Here is a 25,372-nt window from a genome sequence, read left to right as displayed (position 1 = left end):
GTGAGTGTTAAATTTTCATTACCAGAGATTTTACTACTGCCTGAAGAAATGAGAGGAAGAACTGAAACGCGGCTGTTTATCAAGTGGGAGTGGGGAGAGATAAAAAGGAACTTTCTAAAAGCACCCATTCTGGTTTCCCACCCTCTCTCAACCTGCCATCCCACAGGTAGAGAAGGCACTTGAGAAAAACTGCTGCATTAGAGAGGTTCTCGCTTTCTGGGTCCCATGTCATCTGTCTGCCTAGAGCGGCACGCCACTAATCTTAACAGATCAGGTGGTGGAATCTCTAGAGAATCTTCATCTCTCCAAAGTACATTAGTTTATTATTTTCTTCCTCTACTTCTGTCATTAATGATGTCAAATGTTTCTCTTGTGTGATCGATTACTATTTCTACACTTAATCACTTAAGGTTTATAAGAAAATCCAATTTAGCGTCTACTTGACTGTACAAAATAGACATTGCATGAAAGGTAACCTACCTATTATAGATATATTAAGATCTTTTACTGTGAACGCTGCTGGACAGGAAGGGCTCAAAGAAATTAGTTCTCTTTTCATAACCCAGAGCATGTGGAAGAGTAGTTTGCCTGCTTGTCTGCACACTGTCCTTGCTTATACTTTCCAGTCAAATAAACTAGAGGAGGAAGGAAACTGGATGTTTCTGATGGATTGTCTCAGGGAGGTTACCACCTGCCTGGCGTTCCATGCCACATCTTCTCCTTTGCTGCTCCTCACTGTTACACGGACTGTCACTGAACCCATGCAAAAAAACGCTTCATCATCGATGGCAACTCTGGGGCTATCACGTCCACTATAAACTATGTCACCCATTCCACATCCCAAGTCCACACCTGGGAGAGGTTGGGCATATTCATCCAGGGTACAGCAGAATCAATCATCTTATAAAAAACCTCAGGAGGCCTTCTGTTCCGATTCTCAATGAGTTATATAAATTTTTTTGACCAAATCAAAAAGAAACTATAAAGAAGTAAAAAGAAAAGACAGATGCCCCTAAAGTCCTCCCTTAATTTTCTGTGGAAGACCAACTACTGATAGCTCCAACTTGGTAAAACACAATCTGTAGAGATTAGGTACTTTTGCCAGGAAGAAACATAACGGATAACTAAAAAGAGAGACTTTGAGTTTGTTCTGGGCCAAGATTTTTATCACACCAAAAAAATAGAAGTTTGGGGAAATAATATTTGAGGATTAAGTTTCAAATTACCCCTGCTACATATTTATTGGCACCTAAGGTTAATAGGATACGGAAAAATACATTTATGAAGAAACTGTAATATGTCAGTTGAGATAAAAATGTAAAGTTTTTGACAATTTTTGAAAAGCAGTACTTTTATAGCAAATGAAATATGGGTTTTCTCTTTAAGCTTTGCACTCAGCGTTCCATAGGGCAGCTGATATAAACATATCTATTTAATTTACTTGACGAGACCTATGAGATGAGTCAGTCAGATTCATTTCTTCTAAAACAGCCAAAAAGTAATCAAGACATGTTGGCAGAGGATTCATATTACGTCCTAAGCTCTTGGAATTAATAAAATATTAATCTGCCTCTCTCCTTCCACAACTGTTTTTCAATTGGCAGTGTGTGTTTTAGATTCCATTATCATATGTGACTCAGTCTGTGGGAAGTAAGCTTACATTTAGAGTAATGGCTGTCCGACAGGCCTATGTCATTTCTGCGTACTTATAAACATGTACGAGCAAGCGAAATAACTGTATCACTGATGGAGTTTAAGTTAACAGTAAAGATGGTTACTGAAAAATAGGAACAAAAAGCTTAGCATGCCAAAGTAGAATAAGCATCAAAAAAAGCAGTGGGTGTGTCAGGATTCTGTGAACGCTTTATACAGAGCATCCTTCCACTGGAAGAGAAGCTGGAAGAGAAACACTGATTAAGGGGGAGACCTGCTTTTCTAATGTGAAATCAAATTTAAAGCACAAAATTAAACAGGCCAGGGTGCCCAGGGAGCAGGCTGGAGCCAAAAAACGTGCCAGATTAATTTAATCATCCCTTTCATGAAGGCGGAGCCACTTCTTATTCCTTTGAAAAGTGATTTGCCCTAAATTTAAAGCAGGCATAGATTGCACTTTAAAAAAAAAAAGCCACAGGATACGCAGGAGGATGACCCCACCCCAGGGAGAGCAGAGATCAGGACTGGCAAGAATCTGGAAAAGCTTATGAAATAAATTTCACGTGCTTTGGTTACGGCCAATTACAAGCACGTTATAAATGAGAACATTATGAAGCTGTAAAATAAACAGGCTTGCAACGGGAAAAATGTGTGTGCAGAAATTCTCTGAATTCCCGTTACATGCATCGATAAGAGAGAGAGAGATCCTTCATCCTCCCAATTATAAAAGAACAGGGACAGCGAGCTCTCTGGAGCTTCTGAGACGCACGTACTCACCAAATCTTCTGCGGTTATGGGCTGTCCATTTTTGTCACTGGCCACCACCATTCTTCCCAGCCGCTCCTTCATGTCTGTGAGGCCGTCGGTCAGGGCCAGCACTGCCATGATCTCACTGGCCACCGCGATGTCGAACTGCGCCTAAGATGGCAAAAGCAAAGGGACTTGGTCATCTGGATGGCCATTTCAGCAATGAAGTTCTTGCAGGCCGGGGGGTTATTCTCAATAGGCCCTTTTCAAAGGCTTCTGCTTTCTGAGTGTCTAGAGCGTATGCGATCCTGGGCTTGGTGCTCTAGGGTGGCCTCCTAGGGTGGCTGCACTCGACTTCTGGTTGCTCTGCTGAGCAGTACTCGGCCTGGCTAGGCCCCTGTTACAACAACTCGTGGCCCTATTTGCTTTTGTCTCGTGTTTCAGATTTGTAATGATCAATGATTAATATGATTACCTGTTTGATGCATATCTCTACCGTTGGACTATAAGTGCCATGAAGGCAGGGACTGTTTGGGGAGGGCTCACCCGCAAATGACCAGCTTGGAGGACTGAGTGTGAAACCCAGAAGGCACTCAGTATATATCCACTGACTAAATGAGCATCTCCACTCTTACCCATCGGCATGTCTAGGGGGCTGCATTTGTCTGTCCAGCAAAGGGATGAGGAATAGACAGTGAAAGGAGGCCTTGAGGCCAATTTCCCAGAGTAAGAGCTCAACACAGCAGTGAGGACACCCTAACGTGTATGAGCCACCAAGTCAAAAGGAGACACAGAATCAATTTGCAGCCTTCCATGAGGGCTTGGCCACAGCAGATCGCGAAGCGCCCAGCAGTGAACGCTGGAGAGCGAATGCTTTCTGCGAAATATTCCTGCGCCTTCCTATTCCCGCTCCTGGCTCTGACTCCAAGCTGCACGCAGTCCAACAGGAACTAAAAGAGACACAAGGAATTGCACTTCCTTCTCCTCATAATTCAGCCACTGGACAGACCGCTTCATTATGCTCCAGCTGAATTCTCTTCTTCCCAAGGGGCACGTGAGCCAGACATGTTCAAGCATACACAGAGAGAAAATGGCTATGTCCTAGTGGGATCACTTTATGAAACGTTTTATTGTCCATTTCCGTCACTGAGAAGAAAGGAAATGAAGGAAATGAAGGAAAGAAGGAGCTTTCCGGCTACTGCTGATTGAGATTTCATTAGTCATTGATTTAGTGAAAAAATATTATCTGGAAGTCGAATGCAACTATATTCAATTATTATAGTCTCAATATAACCTATTCCAAATACAAGTGATTTTTCATTGTATGAGATTTAGGATTCTCTATACCACCATTCCAATATAAACAGTGTTCATAAAAATGACTGTAAATATGGAGGCTTTCTATACACAACACAAAACTACAAATATTCTTAAAATAGTACCTATATAAGTAATGAGGATTTATAATACGCATACAAGTTCTTCATTTGTAATCATTACAATTTCACAATTTTGCATCTTGAGCAATATCAAAAAATGAAACAACTTACAATTTCACAATTTTGCATCTTGAGCAATATCAAAAAATGAAACAACTCACTATCAATATCATTGTTACTCATTTTATTGATTGAATGATGTACCCATTTAGAGGGCTGCTCATTTTTGTGTTGCAAATAAAATGTTTCAAAATCATATAAAGGTGTAAATGAAATTATACTTATTGTTTATGACAAATTTAAACATAGGACATTAAAGAATGTTAGCATGAATGTGAATCGATGCTTTTCTGGAAGGTAATGTGGAAATACTCATTGATATTTGAAATCTATATCCTCTTTGACTCTGCAGTTATGGAGCTAGGAGCTTGTCCTAAGGATGTCATCTGACAAGAACACACACACAAATACGTGAGGATGTCGCCTCGTGTCCATCACTTTATCAATTACAGCACAACACTGCAAACACCCCAAGGGTCCATTGCCAGGGAACAGGATGGATCGATTATGGTACAATCTGCAAGATGAGATAATCTATAGCCATTAAAAAATGATCACAGAGATCACCCTTTATCGACATGTCCTCAATTGGGTCTTATGCTTTAAAGAAAAGCAATTAAAGCTTTTAAATATAATCCCCCTTTTCATTAAAAACTACATATGCATAAAGCGATATAGGATATAACTGTGGGCAAGTTACTTAACATACTTTTCTCGTTTGTAAACCAGATTTACAAACCGAATGTGCTCATGTATATAATAAACCTACCAATACAAGGCACATAGTAGGCGTTCAAATCACAGCCAGTGTTAATCTTCCCTCTCTCCAGTGCCTACTAACAGTACAAAAAATATGCAGAGAAATGAGGATTCTTTCCCAATCCTCTTTCCAGAGGAACTATTGTCAGAAGTCGGTGTACTCTTACCAGCTTCCATTTTATGTGTTTATAGACATATTTGAACATGTATGTTGGCTTTTTCTTAACGAAAACTAGATATCGCTATATGCATTTTCCTCCAAAATTTTTTAATGTGTTTTTCTTTAACCTTCCCATTTCACAATCAGTATGGGAGCTCTATGTCACTCCCTCTATACACCCTATACATCCTTTATTATTTTCAGCCACCATATGTATCTGTGGGACAGAAAGAGGTCCTAAAGATATGTAACCACCCCACTAATGAACATTTGGACTGTTTCAAATTTTCACCATTATAAATAATGCTGTAATTAATATCTTTATACAAAGATTTTCTTTTTTTGCACATATGAAAATATTCCCCCTTCTCCTATTTTTTTCACATCTGTAGTCCTGAAGTTCAAATCGTTGGGTCATTCCAAATTTTAATACTCACAAACTATCATCTAAGAAGCTCTACCAATCTACACTCCCACTAACACTGTATAAAAGTCTAATCCTTGCCATGCCCTCTGCTCAAATGACACGAGGCTGCAATTTCATTAAAAAAAAAATGTCACAACACACTGCTTTTCTTTGGACGAGATGCTTTTCAATGCCAGATCGAAGGCATAAGACACATGCAAACCTGTGACTGTGATGTGAGGGGCATCCCAGGGCTGGGTGGTCCACACCAGGGCCTGGCCTCAGGACCACATTCAGAACCCCAGGCTGAAACGAATTTGTCAGCAGGATGTGGGGTCAGCACAGGTGTCACGGGAAAGTGTCTGTCCACCAGTTTCTTGGGAGTCGTGGCCAAACAACTCACTCTGAGGGGTGTCCTGGCTCTCTCCTGCTTCTGAGAAGTAGGTCTCTGAATTTAGAGACCCCCTAAAATACTCTCACCACATTGGGGGCTGTGCTTTTCTCTATCAATCCAATTCCATCTTCCTATTGCTCAGAAACTTCCCCCAGACTGTATGGTGACGATTCCGGTTTTCCAGTGCGGATACCGACCGGAGGTTTGGAATCTGTTTCTGTGTGTGAGTTCTATTTGGACCGAATACTAAAAGTGATTCTTTTTCTCAATAAGAAAACTTAACAATGTAAAGGCTGTAAATCTAAAATTGTCTTAAAATATAAAGTTTATTATAAAAAGTAATAATAATTTAGAGGCCTACAGTGCCTGGCTAAAAATATCACAGAATAAATTTATATTCCCTAAGCGCCATCGCCCCACTAGAGACCTGTTAAAATGAAAGTGGACATCGTAGTAATTTATCTTCCACATTTTCTGGATTTGGGTAGTGAGACATTATCCTTAAAAATTCCTCAAGTTATTAAGCCAAATAATTAGGTGTTTTTCCTTTGGTTGTTAAATCTGAGTAATGCATCTGAGATTTTTGAGTTCTTATGCAGATGTAGTAACAACTGGGTGGGTTTGCAATAAAGGCTGTTGGGATTTACATTCAAGGGACACCCTGGGTGGCTCACCGCAGAAACAAAACTAAGATCGCACAAGAAAAGGATGGTAAGATACTACAGAAAACTTTTCACCTTCTGGTCTCCTCCCAGTGCTGCTGAGGGATTGGAAAGGAACCTTGAAATGATGAGCAACCCACTCTCTGGCTATTGCAGGCAGAGGAAGGAGAAAAGCAGAGAACCAGCTTCTGGGCTGCTGCAAACCAATACTAGCAAGAACAGAGGGACTCCCGTGCAGAAAAGGCCACCTACCTGCCGGGAACATCCCTTCTCTGTGTTTGCCTGCCCAATCGTTATTTTTCGTAGAAACCGGTCATTTGTATCCAGTACTGAAAAAGAAGAGAACAGATTATTCAATCAGCAAGCACAGATCGGCGGCCTAGTGTGTATCCAGCACTGCTCTGAGTGCCAGGAGTGGTGGAGAACAGGGGACAAGGTCTGGCTTCCCTGGAGTTGACATTCTGGTGGGAGGGCACAGAGAGGTATCAGATAAACAAGAAAATATCAGCTAGTGACAAGTGCCTTAAGAAACTAAAGGAGGTGATATGAGAGTATGTGTCAGGGCGTTAGTGGAGGTTGGGGTACCATTTTCAACTAGGCAGTAAGGAAAAGCATTTCTGAAGTAGTGACATGTAACACTGAAACCTGAGTCCTAAGAAGAAGGCAATTAAGTTTCTCAAAACGTTAAACATTGAACCACCATATGACCCAGCAATTACACTTCTAGATACATATCCAGTAGAAAAGAAAACGGACTTGAATAGATATTTGTACATCCATATTCACAGCAGTATCATTCGCAATAGCCAAAAGGTAGAAACCACCAAGTACCCAGCAGATGAATGAATAAACAAAATGTGATATACACATACAATGGAATATCATACAGCCATGAAAAGGAACAAGCTTTTTATATATGCTACGACATGGATGGACACTGAAAACTTTAGGCATGATGAAGCTACAGCAGGGGTTCCCAACCCCCAGGCTGTGGACGGGTACTGGTCAGTGGCCTGTTAGAAACGAAGCCGTACAGCAGGAGGTGAGCGGCAGGCCAGTGAACAAAGCTTCATTTGTATTTGCAGCTGCTCCCCAGCGCTTAGCATCACCGCCTCAGCTCTACCTCAGATCATCCGGCACTAGATTCTCAGGAGCACACCAGTCCCTGGTGCCAAAAAGGTTGGGGACCGCTGAGCTAGAGGGACAAATACTGCGTGATTCCACTTAAAATGAGGTATCTAGATGATTTACATTTTTTTCTGTGAAAACTAGATTTGGTTTAGTGAAAACCAAATTCGCAATGCCAGAAACAAAGCCAGGACAGAGGCTTCACTAACAATTCATTTGGCTTCAAACAACAAGCTGTCCACACTGATAACAAGATTCAATTCACTAAATGTACGATATGGCACTGACGACGGTGACGGGAATTATACATCTGGAGACTAAAAGCACCTGCAGGCTGAAAACGTTCACCTTTTCTTTCCCCAAGTGCTAGCAGCCCACCTGGGCTGTTCCCCGACTCAGCTGCTGCCAGCCTTACTCCACGTACAATACGCTCTCTCTCTCACATCCGCACACATGTACACACTCAGACACACTCACAGGCACTCAAACAACACTCTAAACCTTTCTGATTTTAAGATATAAGCAGAGTATATACAGGGAAAGGAATGCTTCGCTATATGATCACTAGCTGGTAATTATTCCCAAGACCTATGGTTTAGAGTCACATAAAGTAAAATATTTCTTACTCTTTTGCGTAGTATACACAATCTTGGCACAAGGTTGCTGTGATCTAGTTATTGGAAATTCAGCTGTTTTTTATTTAGCAAAGAGAACACAAACAAGCCAAAAAATAATCTTGGCAAGATGAACTGTAATCAGTGGCAGTGAAAGCCTGCCAGTGGGCTTACCAGGCCCTGGCAGAGCAGGGCGTCTCATATCCACGAGCTTTTGATGTACAGGGAAAGAGTCGTGTGACTATGTCGGTGATCCATGAGAGGAGAAATGTGAGGACTAAATCCTGACACACGAGAAGGATCCCAGAAAGTGACCCTGAGTGAGCGATACAAAATTCCTGGCCTCCGCACGAGAGAGCTAAAGGTGGAATGAGAAACGTCTATTCACTCCAGGAATATTTATTGAGGGGCAACTCCATGCCAGGTCTCATACTCGCTGTACGGGGATGCACAGATGAACAGGACATCCGTCTCTGATCTAAGGCGTTTACTGGCAGAGGGGAGATAAAGAGAGTAGAGTGAGAGAGGAGGGGGGAGAAATCTGTTTTTTATTCTTTGATGGTTGTTTTAGTACCACAGTGCTGACTGTGTCTTGAGGGACGTGCACGGTGTGTCTAACGGCCTGCTAAGCACTCGCGGCTCAGGCAGGGTCTGGGCTGTATAAGGTCTGACCACAGGGAAGTTCTACTACTTTGGTTTCAGGGGAAGATCTGCAGTGATTCTCTGCAGGGCTGTCAGTCGGGCAATGCTGGGAACCAGGAACCTGATGTCAGTTCACTGAGGCCAATTGAGGCTTGTGGGACTTTGGTCTAACAGCCAAGGAAGGGACACACCACTGAGATGGGGCGAAGGGAAGACTGTGAGCTCTGGGCACTTCCGATGCTCAGAGAGGCAGGGGCTCACGCTCCCCCAGGAACAACAAAATGGCTCCATGTCTACTGTATGTTCTGCTTATGCTAAGTGTTTCTGGAATATTCTATCGGCTCCCAGTCCCACTCTGTTGCCAGGCACACAAGGCCTTTAAGCTTCTGATGTGAGGCACAGGATGCAAGACCCAGCAGTTAGATTTCTTATACAGGCTGAAAGAACAGGGGTGGCCATTAAATAAATGACGGCCAAATGGTCTGAGATGAGGTTTTCAACCCACGTGGTCCCTGAGTGTCTCTTCTCCAGTTATCAGATCATACAAGGACCTAATCTCATCACAAGGATTATACTATTTCTAGGTCTAAGCCCATATTGCTTTAAAAAAAATACACCTACCTTAAATGTTCTCAGTTCATCTGATAGAGAGTCCTATTTTTTTATATTAATTCATAAGAATAAGAGCTAAGCTACTTATTAAATGTCATTCCTAACGCCTGTGGACCCAGGTGGCTTGTTTATAAGAATCACGTTTTCCTCACTTTAATGCCCTAAACAATAATATAATAATTCTAGTATTTATCTGGAATAATTTTTTTTCAGCTGTCATTTCTATTAACATTGATTTGCAACCACGAAATGCTGTCCCCTCAGCTCTCTCAGAGAGAAACCAGTCTGCACACCAGCCCTAGGTATGAGGGACCACGTACCCTTTTTCTCCCAAGACCCACGGGACCGAGTCACCACCCTCTTTCTGAACACGCTTATTATGATGTAAATGAAGCTGATAGGACAGAAAATCATCACATCCAAATTATAATTAGAGTTATACACAAAATCCGGAGGCACAAAAAACCCCGAAATAGTTTTATTAGTATAGCAAGATGTTTCTTATTTTTTTAGATATTTCCAAAATCTTTATAATGCTGTTACCTTTATAATAAAAAATATTTAAAAAAAAGTTTCCAAGGAGATTTTACTCTCCTCTAGTCTAGGAGACGAAGACGCACAGAAACACTACATCACACAACTGTCACCGTGGTGGCCTCTACCGATTATTTGGGTGGTGCTTTAGAGTTTGAAAGCACTCCCACGGTGCAGTGGACCTGTGCGAGGGGGAGGCTGGGATCATTACTCCATTTTACAGAGAAAACTGAGGAAGTCATTTGTTGAAAGTTGCACAGTTCATAAATGGTAGAGCCAAGATTCAATCTCTTTGTCTCTCTACTTCACGGTTTGTGGAAAAACACTAAATTCTTAATGAAATGTTTGAATGGATTCCCGGAAGGGAAGCTTCACAAAAGGTTGGACCCGGGCTGTGTCTGGGAGGGCAGAGGCAGGGAGGTCGTCAACGGTAGGCAGAAGGATGAAGGTACCCACCTGTCTGGAAGTAGACAGGGCATAAAAGTGCATGAGACCACGCCATAGCGGTCCTTAAGGCCAAGGTATGTGATGGCAATTTTATCCCACCCAGGATAGGGGGGTGAGGGGATTTAGTTAAACAGCATGGAGGCTTCTGAGCAAGGAAGAGACAGGCCAACATCGCTACAATATGCACCTACTAAATTGGGGGACGGAAATTAAAGCAAGACTATCTATTAAAAGGCAACTGTGATAAATCAGGCATCAGGTGAAAATGGAAATGGGAATGGGGACAGTGGGTGGGCAGTCTGAGAAGAACGATACAGGAAGGACCCGGAACACGTATTGTCTGACCCTTCTGCAGCGCCATAGGTCTCTTCAAGTGCCGTCACCATGTTCCAGTAAGTACGTTACCATTTTCATCTGCAAGAGACCGAGGCCCAGAACGTGTGCGTGGCTTGCTCAAGTCCACGAACATTAGCTAGTGGCAGGGTAGAGACGACACGCTTCAGGCCTCTTCCCACAGTCCCACCCCTGTACAGGGCAGTGTGGGATCAGGGAGGCAGCATCACAGCCAAGGTCGGGGTGGGGGAGTCGTTGTGTTTGAAGCGTTAGAGGGTATTCTATTGGCTGGAAGTATGTACTAGACTCAGAGAAAAAATTCGGCACCAAAAATACAAACTTAAGAGCTACTTGGAGCTAGTGGTAAGAAAATGAAAGGAAGAAATTCAGGCGGCAGGTGGACAGAGCAGCAGGACAAAAAAGGGGAGAACAGACTAAGACTTAAAAAAAAAAAATTCAGGACAAGAAGCCAGGGAAGGGGGGTGGCTCCATAGTGTAGTAGTTAGCGGGTCTGCTTTACACGCAGAAAGTCCTGGGTTTGCACCCCAGGTGGAGCCACGGATCATACCCCAGGTGCGCCAGGCCCCGGGGTGCACACCCCGAAAGTGTGGGAGGAGACGCCCCGCCTTCAGAGATCCGGTTCTTAAGGGGAAACGGCAACAACCATGGGTCAGGGGTGAAAGAGTGTGAGGGGGGAGGGCAAGGAATTAAAGAGAGGGAAAAAAGTAATAATAAAATAAAATAAAAAGAAGCCAGGGAAGAGACAGAGGAGAAAATAACTAATTTCCCTTGGAAATACGGAAGGGGGTGAGACCGGGTGAGCTGCCGTGGACCAGGTGGTTGGACCAGGTGGTTTAAGAAGGGGCATGGCCCCTTCTCCTGATGGGAGGCGGGGATGACAGAAGAGAAGCAAACGGAGGGATTACAAAACACAAGCTGGGGACGATGGGAAGAAATAAAACTCTGCATCTGTGAAAGTGATTTAAGAGCTTCAGCTGGAACGCATGCCGCCCTCCCCGCCCGGCGATGAGTACCCACCTCTCTGCCACGTGATGGTAGAGGGGTCGATGTTGAGACGGGCGAATTTACTCATTTCCTCTTCTGTCAGTGCGCTTGGATCCGTCTTATTTATTCCCAGTTTCTGATGATTATGAAGAAAAAAAAATGCACTAAGTTTTAGAAGGAATAGAAAGCAAAATGTAACTAAAACGATCCTCCTTCCTTTATTTTCTCCAAGACTAGGAAAGCCTTTTTAAAAACTGAATTTGAACTTCGAGTAAATGGTAGGATAGGCCAACTCATATAAACAAACGCCTGAGGCCCAATATCTCTTATCAGTGAAAGACAATGAAATTTGTAACATAGCCTCAAAAGAACAGATCTGAAAGTGCATCGCCATTGGCAGTGTACAAAACACCCCGCTTGTGCTATGTGACCACGACGTGCTGCGCTCAGAACGGACATAAATTGCCGCCTACATAATTGACGCTCCAGTTCATTAGTTCTTCTTTTTCAAATCCAAAAACCATTAATTCAAGTAAAGTTTATGTCTGTTTTCAGAACCAGTTATTTCTAATTCACTGAGGAAAAACCATTGAAATTGTCGATGCATCCATTTCTGTAAAGGAAACATCCTAATAAAGAGGTTCTTAATAAAGAAGTAGAAGAAAGGAATCTGGGCAATGGAAATTATGTTGTAGCTGCTGAGGACAGTATATTGTGCAGTATTCTCAACAAACCAAACTTGGTTCAGTTAAGAAGCAAGGGGGTGAATTTTTTCAACCAATTAATTATTACCAAGCAGTAGCTGTAAATTATACCATTAAAGTTAGTTTTCGGTCTCTGGAACAGAGCAAGGGGAAATCAGTGTGATTAGCAGCATGAATAGCAAATGGAACTAGAAAATAGCAAAGTGGATAAGAATTAAGATTGCAACTGCAACCTTAGCATCTTGTTGCACCAAAAACTGAGAGATGACCTTTCAAAGGCTGTATCTTATTTCCTAGCGATTGAAGAAATTTCACGAAAGAGAAGGACTCTTGGCAGTTCTCATCTGTTCGTCGACTAGGATACTCTGGATCAGCAGAGCAGTCCTCTTAATTTATAGATGAAGAAACTGAGGCCCGATGTGTCCTGCCTGCTCTTTGGTGTAGGGTCCAGGTCCCAGGCTTTCAGTTCTGAGCTCTCTGCTATATTGTTCTGTCTCTTTAGAGTTCAGTACTCAAAGGAGTATCCAAAAACCAAAATCAAATCAAGTTCAAAATTTCTGGCTTTGGCAATTATTTCAATTTGTCTCCAGGATATTTTCTTTTTGAACAACTGTAACTGGAAACTTACTTTGAGCCGAGCAAGTTGAATTTTTGAAAATTCTCGAACACCATTCACTAAAGGAACCAGTCGATTATATAGAGCCTAAGAACACAAAACAAAAATAAAATCCCACAAAAGTTTAAGGGCCAACCATGAACTTGGACAATTCACAGGATATGACAAAGTTCATTACATTTATAACCAAACTGCTTAGATTACAGACCCCATTAAAATTCTTGGCTAATATAAACAATGTAGCCTTAAGTTCTGTCATTTTAATAAATCTGACTAGATCTGACATAATGCACATTGCAAAGAGTTTGCATAAACACACATTTCATAATCTGCAGCCCCATAACTATCAAAATAATATTTATTTGTATTTGGCTTCAAAAACTCACTAGGTAGTTACTTTAATTGGAAGTAGTCAGGATCCTTGTAAAAGTGCCAGAAAGTCCCACTTTTATCAATGTCATATGTCTATGAGGAATTAGCACCGGGTACCCTGTCCCCTTCAGGTGTGTGGTTTACCTCTCAGACTGCACCTGAAGCCCAACTAAGGGGTCTGACCTCTGAAACGGCACATCTGGAATAGCTGCACATAACATTAGTCTTAGAAAAACTATTCCTCCGAAAAGAGAGAAAAAACAAACCCCCAAAACAAATCACAACAGAAGAAAACCCATAAAAAACAAACAAACAAATAAACAACAACAACAACAAAAAAAAGAAAGAAAGAAAAAAGAAAAAAAGCTTTTCCTCCAATTCCCTTAGTATAGAACAGAGATAAGACCTACGGGCAGAATGCAGAGAACTGGCAAACGAACTACGCTCAAAACTAAAGACTGATCTCAAACAATATTTGGCTTACACAGTACGATCAATACAATCAATTCTCCCAACAACTTGGCAGTGGTCACATACTCATCTGAGAATCTGACCAAAGTATGCATCCTCTCCCCAAGAAATAAGGACATATATAAATTCGCAAAATTTTGATTAAATTTCAGAGTTTACAGACTCCACAAGTTTTTCTATGAACTCTTTAAGAATCTCAAAGACCCCAGGATAAGATGCCCCAAATGGCTAACGAGAAACCTTTCTTACTTTATCAGTTTGAGTGTTTTCATGCAAAATCCTTGTGTCGATGGCAGCAGCCAGCAAATTATTGGCAGCGGTGATGGCATGAATGTCCCCCGTCAAGTGAAGGTTGAACTATAAATGAAAAGAAAACATCTTTCTACTAGTTCCAAACAACCATGACATATTCGAGACTTTCTAAATAAATAAAAGATTACATTAATCACATATCCTATTATGAGCCGAGTCCGTAAAACAACCTAAGTCAGAAAATCGATGTTGGGGTTTTCCCCTGACAACCGAGAACTTTGGAGCAGACTTCCTGTTGCAGATTATTTCTTTCTCAGATTAAGTGTGAAATATTCTGATGGGTTTAGTGATTGGTTTCCTTATTTTGTTTTCCTTATTTTCATTTACCTTTATGCATTGTTTTATGATCTAGAAAATAGTTATCATATCAAGTATACTTTAGAATGAGGCAGGGCATAAAATAAACAGTAACAACAGAATAATATAAAATATGACAAAGTCTGAGAAATAGGAAATCTATTACTCTTGCAACTCTGTTAATTCTTCGGTTTTCCTTCCAGTTATGTGCGCACACATTATTTGTACAATCAGCATACCTTCCTTTTCAAAGAACCCATTTTGTCATAATTTTGTTTATGTATCGTTATAGTTTATAGGGGCTATATAATTGAGAAGATGCACCAAAATTTTTCAGTCTCCTGTGTCTGGATAATGTTCACTTTTGTGAAGAAGGCTACGATTACAAAGAATATATGCAAATAGCTATTTTTATATATTTCTAGCAGTGTGGTTACTGAGTTAAAGGATCTTGATAATATCATCAACTTGCTTTTTTGAAAGGATTGAGATACCACCCACGAAACATGAGCAGATAAGTTACTTCAGAAACGAAGTAATCTTTGGGCCAAAAAATAAGTTAATAGTTGAAAAAGTGGTGTTTCTTGTTAAAATCTTATTCTACAACAAAATATATGATCACTGGAAAATATGAAAAATTATATATGTGTATATATTTTATAATATTTTTAATGTGAAATAAATAGATCATGACACCATAATAGGTTATACCTTAACTTTTACACTTAATGTTAACTCGCATTTTTACATCATTAGTCTTCAAAATACAGTTAATCTGAAATCCTGTTAGACATTTATGTGTTTTCCTGCAATTCGTTATTGCTACAAACTGTGAAGATAAACAGTTTTAAAATTAAATCTTTGCATATACAGCCAATTTTTCCTTAGGATAAACTAAAAATGGATTTATTTGGTCTAACGGGTATGAGTATTTTTAAGGCACTTGATACATATTTTAACTTCCCTCCAGAAAAGTATTACCAAAATACATGTCCCAGCTCTGTAAGTGTACAGAAAGTCTATTTCGAAAAAGTGTAATGCCAAAACTTGGTATTATTGCTATTTAAAAAAAATCCAACTCTGTCAATTTGACAAGAAAAACGATAACTGAGAGTGGTTTTAATGTAGATTAATTTAATTACTGAAGATAAACATTCACTCATTAGTTAATATTTCTTTTCTGATGTTTCTGTTGAACCCTTTGCCCATTTTAGAACTGGGACACACGTTTTCCTTTCCAGCTATCTGACCACTGGTGTCCACTGGCCCCAGGCGGGACTATTCTAGGAGCCACTCTCCCCTCCGCCACCAGTTCCGGCCCTCTGCCCATCACGCCCTTACTCCCCCAAGTCCTCCATTTCAATACGTGATTCTATAGGGTTGCTCAACCCAGCATCCCGGATGTCACCCGTGAATCCTCCTCTTTGCTCACCTCCGCATCTAATTCTGCGAACATCCGCAAACCTGTCTTAGATCAATGTCATCCTTTTTTCCATCCTCACTGTCACTATCCTGGGCCAAGCCACCGCCATCTTTCTCCTGGGCTACTTGCCCATGCTCCTTACTAGACCCCCAGCGTCCACTCTGGGCTCCTGACAATCATTCTCCGCACAGAAATCAGGGTGATTTTTATAAAACCCCAATTTGCACCATGTTATTGATGCAAAGATCCCTTCAATGGCTGACCAAGATACCTCTGATCATATCCAGCCTCTTGGCTATGAACTTGGATTGCTTGAAAGAGGTGGCCCCTGCCCATTTCTCTATCTCATCTGCCTGCACTTCCCGTTGGCCCCTGGCACACAGGAGTGTCTCCTCCTTCTCTAACAGACCGCACCCTCTCCTGCCTCAGGGCCTCCCCACAAGCCATTCCCGCCGCCCGGAATGCTTTCCCGCATTCTTCATGAGCCTGGCTCTTTCTCACCCTTCAAGTCTTAGTATTTTCACTTTCAGTTTTTCAATCCATTTGGAATTTATTCTAACGTTTTCCCATGACTATTTATTATGTTTCTTCTAGTGCGCGCTGTCTGCTCATGCTCTCAGCCAACGAGTACCTACTGGGTGTTGGGCATTGTGCACAGGTGGGGACAGAGAGATGAAGTCGACACGGGAGGTGCCTGATTGTGTTGGGCCAGCTACTTCATGCCTTAAGTTTGAGCTAACTCTGAGCCACGCAGCTGAGGACATATGTCAGCAGGACACTGATGCCCTTTCAATATTTGCTAGCTAAATCCTGAGCCATTCCCCCAGGCATGCTCCTTGTCCTCCATCCCCAGTCTGGCCTTCGGGCCCTGTGTCTTCTGAGCTCGGGAATATTACTCACCTCTCTCTAGATGTGAGGCTTGGGGCTGTTTTTCTCAGCAATGCCTATTGACTATTCTTTCTCACCCTCCCCCAATAACTGAACATTATCCGCATTTTCCTTCGGCTTCCCTGACACTCGAGTCTCCATGGTAAACATCTCTCCTACTTGTTCAACAAAGCCAACAAATATCTCTTAGCGAGCACCAACTGTGTGCCAGGCGCTCTGCTAAGTGCTGGAGCCTCTAACTCACCACAGCTGCCGGACCAGATGGAGACGGACACAGAGTATGAGGGGGTCACTGGGGGAGGAACACAACCCAGACGGGTACAAAGATGGCGAGGGCGGAAAAGGAAGCGAAGGGCATTCCAGGCTCGGAATCAAGAGATAACAGGGCAGAAGTCTGCAAGGAGTGTGACAGGGCGGCGAGGGGGAGGGCTGCACAGTGGGGACCTGACACAGCGAGGCAGAGTCGGCAGAAGCGGGGGCCCGCGAGGACCGGTGCTGGATGCACGCGGTGCTGGATGCACGTGGTGCTGGATGTATGCTGATGGAGTAACCACTCAAACATGCTGGACAGAAAAGCAAGCTGCTCAGACCTGGAGTTCAGGGAGATTTCTCAGGGCCTGAACTAAGAGGTCAATGCAGAGCGTAGAACCGATGAGACCTGGTCGCTGATTAGACATAGGGGACAAGGGAGTGGTTATTGGGGTGCAGAGGGGTTCTTGGAGAAATAAGAACTGATACCACTGGCCCTTTCTGTTCATTTTTCTTTGGAACTATTTGATTTTGGAGTCTCAGTTTACAGAAGGGAAGAGTCCAACTTCCTGAATTGGGCAGGATAACAGGTGATCGATGAAGATATAGGTCTGTGTCCTCTTTTCCAGAACGCCTTCAGGCCAAGTAGGTTTTGGGATTCAGAACTGTTTGGAATTTAGAAAGGTAGCGTAATGTGCATACAATTTATTTATAAAACACCTCAAGTAGGGTCTAGGTCAGCCTCCATTCATCAAAAACAATATTTCTGCAGCAAAATATAAGAACATTTACATCAAGTGGCACAAAGTCCACACATAGTTCATAACGGTAAATGTCAGGTTTTGCCACCAAATGGGTCATATAATTTTCGGTTTTCAGAGCCTTTCAAGACTTGGGGGTTGAGGGTAAAGGACTGTAGGCCTGTGTTTATGGAAGTACAGGAAAAAAAGATGCCAGGAAGGAAAAACAGTGACACACGACATGTGTCCCTTTGAGATCTTACCTCCTCCATGGGAATGACCTGGGCATATCCGCCACCCGCAGCTCCTCCTAAATAACAGAGCAGACACCGCTGGAATGAGTCGCCAAGTACAGCCACAAAAATGGACAGAGCCCTAGGGACATGGCTGCCCAAAACCAACAGGGACGCACGTACCCTCAAGACGAAATCACAGGCAGTGAGAAACATTAACTGTCTATCAAAGCAGCACAGAAGGGGAAAAAAAAAAAATCACGCTATGTCCAACTCTGCAATGTAAGGACTTCGGTTTCCTTGTTTAAAAAAAGGGTAAAAATAATATAGCAATGTTGCTACAGCAAACATGAGATTATTTTGTTAATTTATTATTAGGTCTATGTGGTTATGCTTCATCTAATTGCATGTGCACTGAAGTATCAAAAAACTTTGTTAAAAAAAACCCACCTGATAAACTCAGACTAACACATTATGAACTTCAATTTATTTTAGATAATAATATATAAGATTTGTCATGCTGCTTATTCTTCAACATAGTAAAGTTATTACATTAAAAAGACTTTTTTTTTTTAAACAATAATGATACCTTCCATGTCCATATCATTTATAGTTTTCCCTGTTTTTTCTATGTTATCTCATTTTGTCCTCAAAATAACCTGGTAAGCCTGGTACTGTAAGCCTTTTTACACTTTTTCAGATACAACTCAGAGAGGCTGTCATTGGCTAAAGGTCACACAGCAGTAGGAGACGGCCATGAATAAAACCTCGACTTTCTTGCTCCAAGCCTAGTGTTCATTCCACTACACAATGCGTGACATTCTATGACTTATCAGTATTTAATGAGTTAGGAGTTATTAATATTTATAACAGTAATATAAATATAATACTGCTAAAACCCACAAAGTGCCAAGAACAAACAGTAATTGCAGCAATAAATGCTATTATGAAGTGCGCTGGAGAATGTTTTCATGATAAATCAGTGAAGAAAGAGCAGTGAACGTGTCGGTGCCAGACATGAGCCCAACCGCAGCCAGAGGGGAGTTCCATCACGTCTATCTGTCCATGCTGGTCAGCTCCGGAGCTCTGCAGGCCTCACACTGCAACTCCGAACCAGCCGAGACCTGGGAGGGCCTACCGAGGGTCTCTAACTGGGTGGAAAGACCCTTCGCCATGGATGGGGTGATAAAACGCAAATAAAAATGGCAAGAGTCTCAAAATCGCTTGGCAAAGGTTCTGATGAAACCGAAAGCTTCTTTCTGCTCAAGGTTACACTCCTGAGCAAGAGCCTGGCCACTGTTCAGGGAAACCAAGGAAACTGGTTTCGGGAAGGGTGGGGGGTGGGGGGCACCACCAAAACCCCATGCAGTTCTCTCTGCAGAGAACCAGCGCGGGGTGACCCCCACGTTACTGGGTGTCTGTGTGGGCAAGTGCACATAGGGACAAAACACACTAGCTCCTCTGACAGCTTTTAATGCTACATCTGTTGATGATGCTCTTTTTAAACCTTTCTCCCTCCACAATTTTGCTCTGAAATTACACTTATTGTTCAATAAAGTACCTTTAACTCCGAAAGTGGGCCCTTGAGAAGGCTGCCTCAGACAGGCAAAGGAGTTGACATTCAGGTGTGCGGTCAGGGCCTGGACGAGGCCAATCGTAACTGTGCTCTTCCCTTCTCCAAGTGGGGTGGGTGTGATCCTGATTTGAGAGGGGAAAAAAAGTGAATTTAATATTATTTCCGAGACAACCTATGCCAGGTAAACTTAAGGTACGAGAACCAAATCAGAGGATATTAGGAGAGAACGTACCATTCCAAAATCCACTTCATAATTCAATTTTCTTGAACCATTACGGTCTACCACGCACCCAGGCCATGCTTAATCTAAAGTCAAGATACAGACACACCTTTGCCAAGAGATTCTCCCCCCTGCCCCCCAAAGAAGAGAGAAAAATTATTAGGTATTGGCGCTAATAACATTATTACCTTTAAGAAATCGCATAGAATCATTCATCAAAATGGCTTCGATAATTAAGCTGATGTCATTTCTTGCTGATGGGTAATTTGGCATTCGCTCATCCAGGGCCATTTTTCGGGGACGTGATGTGGGTACAGGGCCTAACTCGATGCTCCACGAGTAAGTGAGGCATGGCCCAACTCCTGGGACAGGAAGGGATCCTAATGTCCCCACCCATCCATCTCTTTCTAGATGTCAGTGCCCAGGGCTGTCCCCACCATGCTTGAACTGAAGCAGTGATGGGAGCTCATTACCTCCAGGGTGGCCCATTCATTTCCAGACAGTAGAACATTCTTTGCTCTAAAGGGGAGATGTCTGCATTCCTTTAGCTTCTTATCTCTTGGAGTCAGACACACTAAGCCTTATCCTTTCCCATACAACAGCCTCTCAACTATTTGGAAAGACTAAGGCAATCACTTGTGCTCTGAGGAGCTTACTGCTGACCACAACCCCCCATAAAACCAAACATCACACGTTCACACAGAACATCACAGTATTACGTGAGGGCATAGGTGGATATTACATTCCCAAGTAGGGTCCCATAAAACTGTTCCTTAGCATACACTAACAATGTACTATGTTTAAAAACTGCCATTTGGGCTTACAATACGGTCTTCTATGAGCTGGCGTGAGTCAGGTTGTCTACGATACTCAACCACAACAAAACCGATGATAGTTTTCTGACCTGCAAAATCTACTGATGTGGCCACAAAGAATGACTGCCCTTAGATGCGTCATCCTCAACTACCTCCGACCACCACGGCAATACAATCGATCATTCGTTTAGCAACTACGTATTAAGTACTAACACGTGCCAGGCTACTAGACCCTGGGGACACAATGATAACCACGATGGATTCCATCGCTGCTCTCATAAAGCTTCCAACTAATGAGAGGTATGGACAGAGAAATCAGCAGTTCTAGTGAATGTGATAAACACGAAGACAGGGGACGTAGGGCAGTGAGACTGTGTTATAAGAGCCCACGGAAAGAGGCTCCAACTAGATCTGGAACTCCAGAGAAGGCTTCCTGGAGGAAGCAACATCGAAACTCAGACAACTGAATAAACATTCGTCTGACAAAACTGAGGATGGACTCCGGGCAGTTAACATGCTAGGCTCTGTTATAGTTGGGTTAATTATTTTTAATCCTCATTTTAAAAGTGAGGAAACTGAGGCACAAAGAATTTAAGTAACTTGCCCACGGTCACATGATTAATAGAACTGGAAATCAAACCCGGGCTAGTCACCTGACCTCACTAGGTTATTTCTGTGGATAGAACTTCTTAACTATAATTAACAGTGTAAAGCAAGAGCAGTCAGTGAGAGTGAACAGAATGAGAAAAAAGGTAGAGACAAAACTGTTCATGTTTTATCTTAAGGAACAGTCGGAAGAGAGAGCATAAAGGAAACTGAGCAAGAGCAGTAAAAAGTAAGAGAGGAGGGGGCAGGGGTGTGACAGGGACTCTTGAAAAAAACCAAGGAAGTGTCCAGAGTCTGAAGGGGTCTGAAGCCTGGTGAGGACCGAGAAGTGGTCACCAGATTTAGCAACAAGGAGGCTACTGGTAGGGAGCTGGTGAGCCAGCCTGAACACTGCCCGAAAAAGTCACCCGCAAACTCCTGCAGCCATGCGAAACCCGGTCAATGAGAAGACTCAAAGCTACGTGAAGATGTTTATGCGTGGAGAACTTTCTGCTTTTTAGATACAACATGAATAAAAAGACGTTAAAAAACCCACAGGCATCACAATTTTCAAACAGCCAGTGAAGAAAACGTAGTATCGAACACAGGGTGGTTTAAGGACTGAGCACTTACTGTTTGCAAAAGAATAGGTAGTTTACTTAAACTGTGCACACGAAAGATTCAATTTTCATTCCCAAGCATATGCTAACATAGCTGCTGGAGACAGCCAAGAGCAGACACGCCCAGAGATGACCTCCTCGAAACTTCGGCTAACCATCCAAGTCTTAATTAGAAACACAGGACCGCTCAGCTTTCTGCCAACTATTACAAGTCAGGAAAATCAGAAAGTAGGAAGTATTTATTGGGAGCAATAAAGAGAGCTACAATAAAAACTGATTTCACCTTATTTCTGCATCTGGTATCAAAATGTGGCTTGTTATCCCAATATCCTTAGCATCAGATTCCGAATTGTCAAGTTGACTTACAAGACAAGCACCGTATTAATCTAATTTCTTTTTCTATAAGAGATGAGAGTTCATGGAGACAGAACTGATTTTTGTTCACTAGTTTCCTCTACTTCTCCTGGCTGATCGATCTGTTCCCTCTAATATTCCACAGCATTTATTGTGTGGTTATAACTTTTCAGAGGGCTTGCTATAAGCTTCCAACATGGTATGTCTCGCTTACTAGGCCACGAGCTTGCTGAGGTGAAGGACTATGCCTATTCTCCTTGAAGTCCTGTCACCTATCCAGGGCACAGATGAGCACAAAGTGGTTGACAAAGGAATGACGCCTTTTCTGAGACAAATATTTATAGTCAACTACAGTACAAATTTATGGAAGTGCTCTGTGCCGATTTGGACATGATCTGAAAGAAGTTCACCATTTACTCAAAGATCAAAAAGATTGCTTATGTCGCAATAAGTGGGCAAACTTGAACTGTTCTCAAAATCTAGAATCTTGTTAAACAGCATTGTTGCCATTAGCCACGGATCTAACCATGAACTCCAAAACTATATGCTCAAACAGCATGTGAATATGTATGTCACCCATTCCAGGCATCTTCATGACTTGGAAGATTTTTTAAATGCCTTTTATTTTCTAACAATGGACTGCCTAGTCCGTTTGGTTGTGTCCCATCGCACACGACTATAGTAAACAGTTCGAAGGTCCTATCACAGTCGTGGTTTCTTCTAAATACCTTTGTTCTATTCTGCAAGTGGTAAAAATAAAAGAAAAACTCACAGATCTTTAAATAGTTACCCAAAGAAGAAAAGTATGATCTTAGAAAAGTCACTAAAGGTTATTTTTACATCAACCAAAATAATTGGTTGTCCACTTTCAACCTTTTTTATCTAATATAGTTGGAAGTCTTAGCCAAAAAAAAAAAAAAAGAAAAAAGAAAAAATCAAATTGAGTATTTGGCACGCTCCAGAAAGAAAAAATAAAGTGACTTGAATAATTTCAATTTTTCTTTAATGTGAAATTCAGTCTCTTCACAGATCGATTTGGGCTTCTCTTTTAACTGCTCTGTCCAAGCAATTGAGAAAAGTTCTAGAAATTTCTGCACAGAAATCAGTAAAAGGCCAATGGAGACCGATCCTACAACACACTCAATGCCCTACAGCTGCACTCCAAGTCAAGTTCTCAAATTCCTTTTCATTAGTGTAACTGGGAAAATATGTAAAACTCAAGAGCCCCTAAGATTCTTTTGGCATATTTCCCTGAACGATTCCCAATACTTTTCATTTTGTCAGGCAAAGCAAATAAAGTGATGTGTAGGTGTAAATACCATGCGATGTGTAGCTGATGAAATACAGATGATTCTGACAGAATGAGAAACCCTAAAGTTTGAAGAATAGCTTTTTAAAATGAATTAATCTGTTCTGCATTTGGGTTATTAATAGTAGAAAAAAATTTTAATCCCATTGTTTTATGTATTCATCCCACTGTTTATAAATTTAAATCACATTTATACATAAATTCAAATGTTCAATAACAAATATATTGTTATTTAGGTTTATTGAAAAATTACTTGGGTATTTGAATTCTAAAGCATGGAAAAAGACTCATGTTACAGTATTTACACGAAAAGGCAGGATACAAAGCGGTATTTATGGCACGATCTCAACTTAAAAAGGATGAATGCATAGATAAAAACCCTGGGAGGAAATATAAAAATTTTTAACACTTTCAAGTAATGAGATATTTAGTTTTCTCCTTCTTTTTACCTTGCTTTATGTTAAATTTTCATACAATTACACAATATTATTTCCAGAATAAAAAACTTCCAGAAAAAGATTCTCCAATAATGGGGGGATCATTTATAGTTCTAAAAAAGTTGCAACAGTGTGTATAATGGTTTGATGATGTCATTTTTCCAAAACTGACTTAACCAAAAGTAAAAACATGAAGGTGATTTTTAAAAAATTTTAAATGAACTTTTCATTTTAGATTATAAATAAAATGATCATCTTGTGTTTTAAACTAATCTCGAGCAGCCAGCTATTTAAAGATTAGATAACAAAGGTAGTTTGTGCAATTAAATATTATTTGGTGGGAAAGTTTCTTCTTCCCTCATAGAATACAGTGTGGTATATATTTTCTAGAAACCTTTAAACTCTGCTACAGATGTATATCCATCTCAAAACTCTACCCTTATGGCTCTTTTTCCTTCAATGTGGTTGAAAGGAACACAATTTAATTTTTGTTCCTTCAGAGGTCTCTGTAAAGGAACTTATACCACAATTTCAGAAAAATAACCGATCTCTTGGGGTTACATCTACACTTGAGAATTCAGGTTTAATTTTCATTTCTATCTACAACACGTCAGCCTAGCTTCCTCAGCTCGAATGCACATAGAAATGCTACGAAGAGGCAGTGCAGAGCAGTGTTCTCCTGGGAACAGGCCCCCGTGTGGCTGCAATTGTGGTTAGCCATGCTGGCGGTCACTCTTTAGCATGTGGCCGGAGGCCAGGCTTTGACAGTATGACTCCAAGTTGGGAACTTGATAACAATATGAGTGGAGATTTTGCTTTAGAAGCATCAATTCTGTGTTCCCAGCTAAGGGCTGGGGCAATGTCTGGATTTGTGTTTTTATTTCCAATATTGAGAAACTCTTATTTCCAAAACGGAGTTAAGTCACAGCCATCGCACATGAAAAATTACTGCTTGATTTTCCCCTCAGCCAGCTGGCCACTTTCAAAGACTGTCCCAGAGGGTGCCTGCAGGTGGGACCGACATCTCTCACTGCAGCTCAGTTATAGGCCATTAGGGTTGGGTGTGTGGGGGAAGTCCTAGTTTGGAACGGACCTCACTGGGGTTGGGTGTCCAACTCTAAGTGAGCGGGGAAGCGTGAAGGAGAAGGTTTAAGCCATAGTTAACTGAGGTGCTTCAATAAGGTACGAATTCCTTTAAACCACAGCGACTCTCAAAGACCCTGGCTGTCTACTCCTCTCATAAAACAGTAACAGAAGGAGCTGCAGAAAGAGGAGGAGGGGGTGGGAAGGGGGAAGGGGAAGAGAGAGGAGATATGAAGAAATGATGGTACCATTAAAGAGGTGATGTTATACATGATATCTTGCTTTTTTTATAGTTTTATCTTTATTTGTAGTTTTAAAACACTGAATTCTCCCCTAGAATTTTTTCCTAAGGAAACTTTGGGCAAATGCACAAAGAGTCATGCCTAAGGTTGTTAATTTTAGCACCGTTTATAATGGCTAACCATGAGAAAACAAGTTAAGTGCCCATCCATAAAGAACTGATTAAATGAATT

The 25,372-nt window shown here is 41.6% G+C and overlaps 1 protein-coding gene across 2 annotated transcripts in view; it reads right to left on the bottom strand.

The window, feature by feature from the left end:
- The window catches only part of MTHFD1L (methylenetetrahydrofolate dehydrogenase (NADP+ dependent) 1 like), a 173,025-nt gene that overhangs the window by 112,668 nt on the left and 34,985 nt on the right, over nt 1-25,372 (bottom strand). Inside the window, exons 11-17 of one of the 2 annotated variants that reach the window (XM_023532145.1) lie at nt 19,462-19,598; nt 17,931-17,977; nt 14,008-14,115; nt 12,928-13,002; nt 11,629-11,731; nt 6,533-6,609; nt 2,431-2,571 (exon numbers count right to left, since the gene is read on the bottom strand). In XM_023532145.1, the coding sequence (XP_023387913.1) occupies nt 2,431-2,571; nt 6,533-6,609; nt 11,629-11,731; nt 12,928-13,002; nt 14,008-14,115; nt 17,931-17,977; nt 19,462-19,598 (688 nt within the window). Of the gene's footprint in view, nt 1-2,430; nt 2,572-6,532; nt 6,610-11,628; nt 11,732-12,923; nt 13,003-14,007; nt 14,116-17,930; nt 17,978-19,461; nt 19,599-25,372 lie in introns of those variants that run through there. The other variant, XM_023532146.1, reaches the window with a different exon arrangement.

This window comes from Pteropus vampyrus, unplaced genomic scaffold (assembly GCF_000151845.1).
Source record: "Pteropus vampyrus isolate Shadow unplaced genomic scaffold, Pvam_2.0 Scaffold78, whole genome shotgun sequence".
Classification (NCBI taxonomy): Eukaryota; Metazoa; Chordata; class Mammalia; order Chiroptera; family Pteropodidae; genus Pteropus; species Pteropus vampyrus.
Note: the sequence above shows the minus strand (reverse complement) of the source record. Positions and strands in the feature narration are given on the sequence as shown.